The sequence below is a fragment of the Brachionichthys hirsutus genome, chromosome 15, assembly GCF_040956055.1.
Source record: "Brachionichthys hirsutus isolate HB-005 chromosome 15, CSIRO-AGI_Bhir_v1, whole genome shotgun sequence".
In the NCBI taxonomy this organism is placed as follows: Eukaryota; Metazoa; Chordata; class Actinopteri; order Lophiiformes; family Brachionichthyidae; genus Brachionichthys; species Brachionichthys hirsutus.
The window spans coordinates 7983034-7992518 of record NC_090911.1 but is presented as its reverse complement, the minus strand read 5'-3'; the positions used below and the strand labels follow the sequence as shown (position 1 = coordinate 7992518).

Genomic DNA, 9485 nt, shown 5'->3' with positions numbered 1-9485 from the left:
TTTGACATTTTTCTTTTTGCTACAAAAATTCTTTTGTATTATTTTTACAATTACTGTTCACCCAATCCTATGGAATAATTTATTATAAGCATATTTTATAGCATCAAAAACTTCTTCTCAATGAAAAAGGGTATTATTGGATCCCCCCGCGGTCATCCATTGTTGCTTCACTTCAAAAACCTGTGCTCCTGCCAAAATATCTAATATGGCTGAGCTGACAAAAATCACCATGGAGGTTATCAAAGCTTACTATCTTAAAATTTCTTATACAAAGTTTCTAGTCTGGTTTTTTTTTTTTAACAAAATAGAAAACTTGGGGGCTGTTAAGGATTATATGTTAATATCGAACCCCAGTAACAGAAATCAGGTGGATTCCTCTTTTGCATGCAGTTTTCTCCTCAGACAGGTTCAAACCCATGAAACCATCTTTACAGGTGCTGAGCTCTGCTGAAACGCGTCGACCCACCTTTCTGCTGCTGAAGCTCGGATTTCTTTATCATCAAGCAAAGCAACTGTGACATATTGTTCTACTATAGCGAGTGTCAAAGTGAAACATTAGATGGTCTATCTAAGAATACTTGAAGCCCAAAGACTGTGCAGGAATTCATCACGCAAACGAACACATTTTACCATGAGAAATAATTGCTAGAATTATGTGGGCCTTATATTATAATAAAGGTATTTATGATCTTTCAATCTAACAGCCTCACTATGAGATATCTTTGAAAATTTGAAATCAGCTCCTGAGGCTTATAGAGAGGAGATAGAGGAGAGGAGGGAGATAGGGTGAGGAGAGAGAGAGAGTGAGAGAGAAAAGAATGGCAAGGGAGCGATGTGGGAGTTGTGTTTTGCTTTCTTTTGCCATGGGTTACATTTATAATTATCTCTCTGGCATAAAATGGCCAAGAGGCCTTTTCAATAAAGGTAGGAGGCCCACACTGTACAGAATATTACCTACAAATCAACAGAGAACAAAAGAGCGGACAGGAAATAACACTGTCTAAAGTACAAAGTATTTCATTTCACCAGTGTGTTTAGTTATAGGATATCCATTGACAACGGTATAGCCACCGATTGCACAGTTCTGTGCAGCTGACGATTTGAAGACGAGGTGAACGAGTCCATCTACTGACCTTCACCAGTGGTGAGTAAGCAGCGCCCGGGGAGCGAGCGAAAGATGTCCAAAGCCACTTTCTCCAGGCGCTGCTCTGCCTTTTGATGACTGGAAATAATCAGAGGGAGTGAGCGAGAGAGTCATGATCATAGGTACGCCACAGAAGAGAGGACGGTCTCAAATTGCTTTATTGTCCTCGAACCCCTGTCCTCCAAAGGACCAGAAGTCAGTTTCTGAATACCATTCTTTTTTTTTTTTGTCTAAAAAGCTAAGTCCAGAGAGGAGGTTGTGTCCAGTTCCTTTTCAAGCTAGACTGAATCCAGGAGATGAGAATATACCGGCCTAGATATAGAGTCTCATTTTACACAGGTTGGTCCACTGATAACGTTAAAATCACAGAAATGCACCTCTGAAATGTGAAAATGAGCACGGGCAATTTTTGTCCCATTTCCAATGTTGGGAATGTTTAACTTTGGGAAACAAGGATTATTTTTTCTTGATCCATGTGTGAATGTAGATAAACATCAAAAAAAAAAAAAAGAAAACACAGTATTGGATAGTGGTTTCATTTGCATTAAATACTTTTTTAAGGAGAAATATGAACCTAAAGTAAGCATTCTTAACTGGCAGCAGCACGATTTGCAGCAACTATCAGCATTTTACTCTAAGCTATAGTGAATAAATAATTTAGTTTCTAAATGTCAAACAATTCCTCTAAGATCTTTGCAGCTGAATGAAAATGACTTATAAATATTCATCAGGTAGCATTTTGGGCTCTTTTGAATGATACATTAATCAGAAAAAAAAAATCAGTGAAGTATCACATCTTGAATGTCGATTTCAAATTCGCTTAAGCCACCATTATAGCTGAATGTTAACGAGTCTCCTCTGTGGATCCCTTCGGAACAACACTTCAATTCTTATTTGTTTGATTCAGAGCACAACATTCGTCTGCACCGCTCAGTGCTGCACCTCCTGCCTCTGAGAAACAGTCAAACGGTAATCTAGGGCAAAGAGGCCTGAAAGGGAGACATATAGCATAAACCCGCAGATAGCCAAATAAAGTGGAAATTCTGCTAAGAGGGGAGACAAGACGACAGGGCTCTGTGCGCGATTTCACTTTGGATTTGGGCCCTGCAGGGATATGTGGAAGCACAACTGACAGAACTTGCGTGGAGGAGTCGGCTCTATTCAATATATCTAAGTAATGAATGCCTCATACAGCCACTGATGCACCAGCATCAATCCTCAAAGGTAAAATATATGACCATGGATAAGTTAACTTTACCTTTCTGGTTGTACAGAGGTATATATACATATAATAAAAAAAAAATTAAAAAGTAGGAGCTTCTCATTTTCCATGGAACATAGTGAGAAAGTAGGGAAAAAAACTAAATAAAGAAGAAATTACCAACTGCAGTCCTTGAAATGCATTGCTGGGCGGACATGTGACCCTGCAGTAAAACAACAACAACAAACAAACAAGCAAAGAGACACCATGACAACTTTAGTTGAGATTTATTTCACTTTTTTCTTTTTTACTACATTCCTCTTTACTCAAATCTAGGGAGCGTAGGTGGGTCAGTCGTAATAGAAATACTTTATATCCAACTTCATATCAATATGTGCTACAAGTAAAAGTGATCTTAGTTTGGGTAGTACAATAAGCTTTAATCTGTTCAGTCATGTCTAAGACAAAAGTCTTGTCTTTAAAAAGAGTTCATGTCAAAGAAAAATACATATACAATGAAAAGAAAAAAAACTCAGAGGTCATGAGTCAGAGGAATACATGATCCAATTGAATGATTCTCAAGGTAGTATTTGTAGTTCATGCTACCCAATGAAGCAAATAGTGAGACATAATAATGACTAATTTATCTTATTTACTGCCTATAGAATGGGTATTTTCTTTTTAATTTTGATTATACTAACGTTAATTATATTTTGTGGAATAATCCAGCAAAATATCCTCCATTTCAGTAAAAAAAAACAAAAAAAACTTCATTGGTATCACAATGTTCAACATCATGTTCTTTGTGAGAAAAGATGCTGAGTTTAAACTGGTAACCGAGACATTCTGTACCATAAGCAACGCGTCAGTGACCTTTGTTTGCAGTGAGGATGAAAAGCAACTCAGCCAATTTGCCGGTGACACAATAAAATCACTGGTGACAAGCCATATGCGACATATTACATCAGCAATGAAAGCCTTTTTTAAATTTAAATGGGCGTAATAGAAATCATATTCAACCTAATGTAGGCTCTAAGTTTTAAAACAAACTGTTTGCAAATCTGGCACATATAAATCCTATTTTTAAATTTAAATTGGGGGGGGGGAAATAAACAATCATAAATGTCCTTGCAATCTCAAAAGTATCGAATGTCTTGCAATCTTCTGATGACAATAGGCCTCCCGTTGTGCCTCACTGGATGGTTCTCAAGTTTAAGAAAACAAAAACATCAACAAGGAAACAAAGGAAGAAAAAAACAGAGTCCACAGAGCTCTGCAGCGGTGAGCATTTGGCTGCCTCGGAAAAGTCTAGCACCCCCTGCTGCTCAGGAGGTTTCTAGTCCAGCTGCTCCTGCTTTATCCTGTTTGAATTGGATCCCCGCTGACTTGTTCTCCTCAGTTCCCTCCTCAGGACGTACTCGCTGAATTGGGATGAGTCCACTCCCCCGCCACACGAGCCAACGATCTCAAAGCCACGCTGTTGCAGACGCTCTAGAACCTGGGCGGGCGGGACGGGACAGAAGTCAGTGTAGTGAGATATGTTCATCCTCCGATCAGAACCAGGTTGTCCAAACGACTACCAGGTCTGCTACTCTTCAAACATTACGATGCAAAGCGCTGCTTGAACCCCTAGCTTTTTGTTTTCAACTGCAAAATCGGAAAGCACAGAATCATCCGACCTTCCTCCCAGAGTTAGGTCTAACATGGGAACCAGCTTCGGGACTACGCTGCAGCAGCATTTGTCCTAAGAAGGGAATTTGGACGAGGGACTATAATCAGTCTCTCTACAAAACAGAGGGCGTCTCCTTTTCATTGTTTTCTGGTGCATATGTGAGGAGGTGTGTTTGTATGAATGTGTGGAGTTGATTCTGACGCCGCAGCCTTGCAGACATCTACAGACGTGTCCAGGGGGGGGGGGGGGTCTGTAGGATCACATTCCATCGAAGTGGCCCCAGGGAGTGGTGAGGCTTTCTCTCTGCCACTTGGCTCGGTGTGGACTGCTCAGCAAAACCCCCTCTCCCCATTTCTCCCCCAGCCCCGGGGCCCGAGCCTCCGCCAAAACTACAAAGGTCCCCCTACTGCTGGCAGCTCCCCCCCGCCTCCATTAGATGCAGATACAGCATCCACCGCCGGCGTGCTTTAATAACCAAACAGGATTATGGGCCCTGCCGGGGGGACAAGCCGCCAGGGAGCAGGCTCACTCTCTCAACGACACACACACACACACACACACACACACACATACACAAACACACTTCAGAAACGGGTTTGTTTGTGTGTGTTTTGGGAGCGAGATGGAGATTCAACTTCCTGAGATGGAGACACAGACCAAATAATTGTGAAGTCTTTTAAAATATGTCTCTCCTCCATCTTATATTGATGCCTATCTGAGGGTCTCACCATCAATGAATCAGTGGTGTTGTCAATATATAATCAGGGACATACAATATTGCCAAATACACGCGGACTATGAAAAATGAATTTGACTTTTCTTGTTTCAGTATCGAAAGCTTGGTTTTGCCAAGAACCTCATTATGCCAAAGAAAGGTTCACATTAAATTCTTTATCTGTCGTATAAAAGTATCTTATAAGCAAGACTATGTTTATAACACATACATCTGTCGCCTCAGACAATCAGCGAACTAATGTCCACATGCATGTTTGACTGAGTCCCGAATTTTCCACTTCCTGTTTGCACATTCATTCAACACTTTACCATAACCGGTGTCAGCACTTCCCTCACATGGTGCTTTGAAGTCCACCATGTGAGGTGGACTTCACTTCACACGGTGATGTCCACACCTTATGGGCTTAAGTCTAAATGTCTCAGATAGTCAGAGACGTGAGAACCCGCTTGTGGGAAGAAGCGCCATATAAGAGCTGACCATCCAGGAGCTCCGGAACCAAAGTCGAAATCAATATTCCAGTCATATTAAAGAAACTTAAAGATGGCGGTCGCTTGAGCAATGAGAGCTTGTTAAATTGATACTTTGATGAACTCATCAAAGAAATCATTTTCTGCGAGGCTGTTCCTGTGATTTGATGAGATGAAAAAGATAAGACTTTGCAGTAAGGCATGTGGAAAATTCTAAAAGTATATATCGAATAAGAGCGGATGAAGAGAAGCCGACGAGTGAATCATCACCTCCGTCGATCCCTCGAGCTGCAATTGAGCGGATAACGTGACTTTATGCAACCTTTGAGTGTTCCTGCTGCTGAATGAAATGCTGTAGCGGCTCCCTTTACCTGGACAGAGTTAAGGTGGCAGTACCCGTTCAGCGGGAAGCGGATCACGTGCGTGGAGTCATGATTCCAGCCAGCATTGACGGAGTTGCACATGACGTCGCCGATTTCCGGAAACACGTCTTCGATCAGAGCCTTGTCGCCACTGAGCGTGATTCTCTCGCCCAGGTCGGGTGCGACGCGCACCACCAGGCACTCGCAGGGGCGCGACACCCGGCCCAGCTCCTGGTCCTGGCGCCAGCGCTCCAGCTCGGCCAGCATGGGCTGCAGCTGAAAGTATCGCGCCTCCTCGTACAGCAGAATGTAGTCCTGGAAAAGGGGAGGCGAAGAGCATCGTCATATCAGGACGCGACTCCAAGAAAAGCGTGTTTTAGCAAGTTTTAACTAAGAAACATGACAGATACTGCATATTGTGCTCGTGGGAGTTGTTTTCTTTTATTTTATTTTAACAAACATGTATCAAGCCTTCATTATAGTTGCTTTTTAAAGAACAGGATTTAATCAGTTCTCTAATGCCTCCTGTCTACGGAAGGCAATGCTATATGTAAATACTATTTAAAAGAACTGTATTTGAATTGGGCCGCATGGTGGTGCAGTAGATAACACTGTTGCCTCACAGCGAGAAGGTCACGAGTTCAAATCCAACTTGGGGCCCTTCTGTGAGGAGTTTGCACAAGTTGTCTCTGGATTCTCCAGCTTCCTCCCACCACCAAAAGAAACATGCAACTTAGGTGAATTGGTTACACTAAATTGTCCATAGATGTGAGTGTGTGTGTGTGGATGATTGACTGGCTGTATGTGTGGCCCTGCAATGAACTGGCGGCTTGTCCAGGGTGTAACCCTGCCTCTCGCCCGTAGACTGCTAAGATAGGCTCCAGCTTGGCCAGCGACCCGGTGCCGGACAAAGCGGTTGGAAAATGAATGAATGAATGAATTATTTTACTGATACTTGTTTGGGTTAGGGTTAGTTTAAGTTTGTTGAAGAGCGAGGTGAATAACCTGCAAAACAGCCACAAAAAATAAATTGTCTAAAAAAACCCACAATTCCTCATTCCCCTTAAGAATGAACCCAAACTTGGAGCCTTGAATTACCCCAAAAAAACAGTGTACGGTTATGTATTTGGAACAAAAGAGGGATGCGGGTGTGACATGTGACACAGGGCTGAGCAGGAAGGATCAGATCCTTCACTTGCAGGGCCTAAAGCTCACCGCAATCAAGTGTTCTCATGCTCCTGTAGAAATGTGCTCGATTTGAACGTAGCCCCGGCCTGAACTTGAGCCTGTCTTTCGTCTGCTGCTTATTTTAGCTGACATACTTCCCAGTGATTGAGTCACACCGTGGACAGTCTATCAGATAATGTGGTTATTTGTTTTCTCTCAGGGCGAGTTCAGTAATTACTGACTACGGATAAGAGTAAAAAACAAGACGGAATGATAATGTGTCTCAGACAGTGAGATTCACCCTGGATGGACACTTTGCACATGACCACGGAGTGCAGATAGGGGTTTAGCACCATGCAACATGGTGATAGCCACAGGAGCACTGATATGTTCGTCCTATGCAAGCTTGTGGATCACATATCGCAAATGAGGGGGCCAAAGGTGATGCAAGGCCTTCTCGTTCTTTGTGCACACTGAAATGTAGCACTGCTGTCTGGCTGATGGCACTTTACAGCCTCTCGGATGGACATCCACTCACTTTGAAGTCTTCTGGGATGAGGAGCTTGGACGTCCTGAGGAAGTTGAGGATGTAGCGGAACATGTGTCCATCCCTGTCAATGAAGTAGTGCTGCTTCAGGCTGTCCAGGACTATAGGCTCTGTGCCATCAAAGAGACGGCCAATTCTGCCCGCAGAGAGGGAAAGGGTGGGGGGGTGGGGGGAGGATGAAGAGAAGCAGGGGGTCAGCGTGTTAACATTAACAATCTTGGGTCATATTCAGTAATCATGACCTGCTCGTCCACAGCGATGTGACTCACTCCTTTGGTCAAAATGCATTTCACACCTTGTCGTGCTCACATGTAAACGTCACCGAGCTCAGACAGAAGCAAAGCAAAAAATTTAAAAACAGAGGCGGTCGAAAAGGGTTATGGCCAGCTGGTGGTCGGTTGCCTGAGGCTTGGGCGCCAGTCACCCTCGGGTCCAGGCTGGGAGCGACGCTGCAGCCTCCCAGCCTCTCCAGATGGCCCCATGCCCTTTGGCCCTCCACTGCTGCTGTGACATCTGTCAAGCAAGTCGCTTTTGTCTGTGCAACTGCATTCGGCACTTAAAAACACCCCACAAATTGTTTACCACTCCAAATAACTGTGGGCTTTTCTTCAAAAGGGACACATTTCCCGATGCCGAATGATAAAACCGACCGATGGTGCAGATGTTTTGGGATGGAAGGAACAATTGCTTTATATCAACTCGTTTTCCCTCCACCATGTGTATCCGTGATGGTAATTTGTGATTTGACAAGATGAAACACTCGATCGTTTTCTGATACGGATGAACAAATACCACTGGACAAAAAAACACAAACTCGATGCCGTCACACATTTAAAACACAGCTCGCATGGCGCAGCAGACTCACCGGGATTCTGGGAATTTTGTCAAGGTGGCCAGACTGCTGGTGTACATGTGTCCGCCTACATCAATGTGCACGGGCGCATTGGACTTGGTGAGCTGCGCAGCTGTTGGAATGCCCTGGTTACTCAAGGGTGACACTGGTGACCGCGTAATCATGGGCCTGGACATGCTGGAGCGATTATCCTGTGGAGCACAGCAAATATTATAGCACAGTATCGGTGCAATGGATGGGAAGGCGTGCACAAATCTGCTTTCCTTCTGTGAACCCATCCGGAAACACGAGAGCATTTTAATTCAATCAAGCACAAAAATATTAACAATCACTGCAACACAACACACTGCACAGACAAGCAGCCTGACCTTGACCTGAATGCTGCCACAATCCACCAGCACCCACTCCTGTGGGCCATAATCTCCAAAGCCAAATTAATTTGGGAGCATCAATCTCATCGTCTTGGAAATGAGGTAATAATGGCTTTTTCCGAATTGAATACTGTAATAGGATTTGGCGGAAATTGTCTCTTGTTAACCGACAAACACCATTAGTGGAACATTTGTTGGGGGGGGGGGGGGTGAAAATGACTTCAATGCCTCCAAAAGTTTGTTAGTCAGAGTGGAGGGAACGCTCAGCAGATAAAGTTTACTACACAGTCAGAAACATGCAAAGCGGGGGAAAAGGGACTGACATTAAAGCGACAGAGTAAAACAGCCATTAGTGCGCATCTCCATCACGCCGCTCCTCCAGCTGCGCGCGCGACCCCGTATTCTCACGCCCTTTGTTTTGTTCAAACACGCAACTTCAGAATGGACGCGTTTACCTGCGCCGGCATCACCGCGGTCGGAGAGGAAGCCACCGAGTGGTCGTTCTGCTTGAGCGAGGCTGCGGGAAGGGGCTCTGCTCTCACGGCGAACAGCGGCGGGGGCTCCCTGCACTCCGCCGCTCGCACCGGGAGCCGCTTCAGGGAAGCGTGCGCCGACTCGTCCGCGGAGCTGATTGGACGCGCTCGCTTTCTCGCTTTCTGATGCGTTAAGTCCATGATGTCCGTTTCGTCCATTACTGCGCAGACTTTAAATGTTAACGGATAAGTCGGGGATCTATTTTTTTTTCTTCTTCGCCCCCCCCTCGGCGCACTGACGGGGAAACTGTGGAGCGGCGTAAAAAGCGGGCTGGCGCACACCGGGAGGAGAAGCGGAGCCGTGTGCCGTGCACGCGGAGCAGCGTCTTTGCAATGGCTGGGAGAAGTCAAAGCCCCCCCCCCGACAACATTAAGCATCGTGGCGCCCGCGGCTCTTTTGGGGCTGTCGCTGCCTCAGCGGCAGGTGTGTCG

General features: G+C 44.9%; 1 protein-coding gene across 1 annotated transcript; it reads right to left on the bottom strand.

Moving 5' to 3' along the window:
• Nucleotides 1-3681: 3681 nt before the first annotated feature.
• LOC137904885 (BTB/POZ domain-containing protein KCTD1) lies at nucleotides 3682-9257 on the bottom strand. Its single transcript, XM_068749098.1, has 5 exons — nucleotides 8976-9257; nucleotides 8162-8340; nucleotides 7288-7432; nucleotides 5592-5897; nucleotides 3682-3843 (listed from the first exon to the last, which is right to left on the bottom strand). The coding sequence occupies exons 1-5, from the start codon at nucleotides 9210-9212 to the stop codon at nucleotides 3682-3684; spliced, it is 1029 nt and encodes a 342-aa protein (XP_068605199.1). The 5' UTR covers nucleotides 9213-9257.
• Between the last annotated feature and the right edge of the window lie 228 nt (nucleotides 9258-9485).

Coding starts and splice junctions, on each gene's coding strand:
- LOC137904885 (XM_068749098.1), bottom strand. CDS start 9,212: ATGGACGAAACGGACATCATGGACTTAACGCATCAGAAAGCGAGAAAG. Junction 7,433..8,161: donor ACAAAATTCCCAGAATCCCG/GTGAGTCTGCTG, acceptor CTCTGCGGGCAG/AATTGGCCGTCTCTTTGATG. Junction 3,844..5,591: donor GCCACCTTAACTCTGTCCAG/GTAAAGGGAGCC, acceptor CCGCCCGCCCAG/GTTCTAGAGCGTCTGCAACA.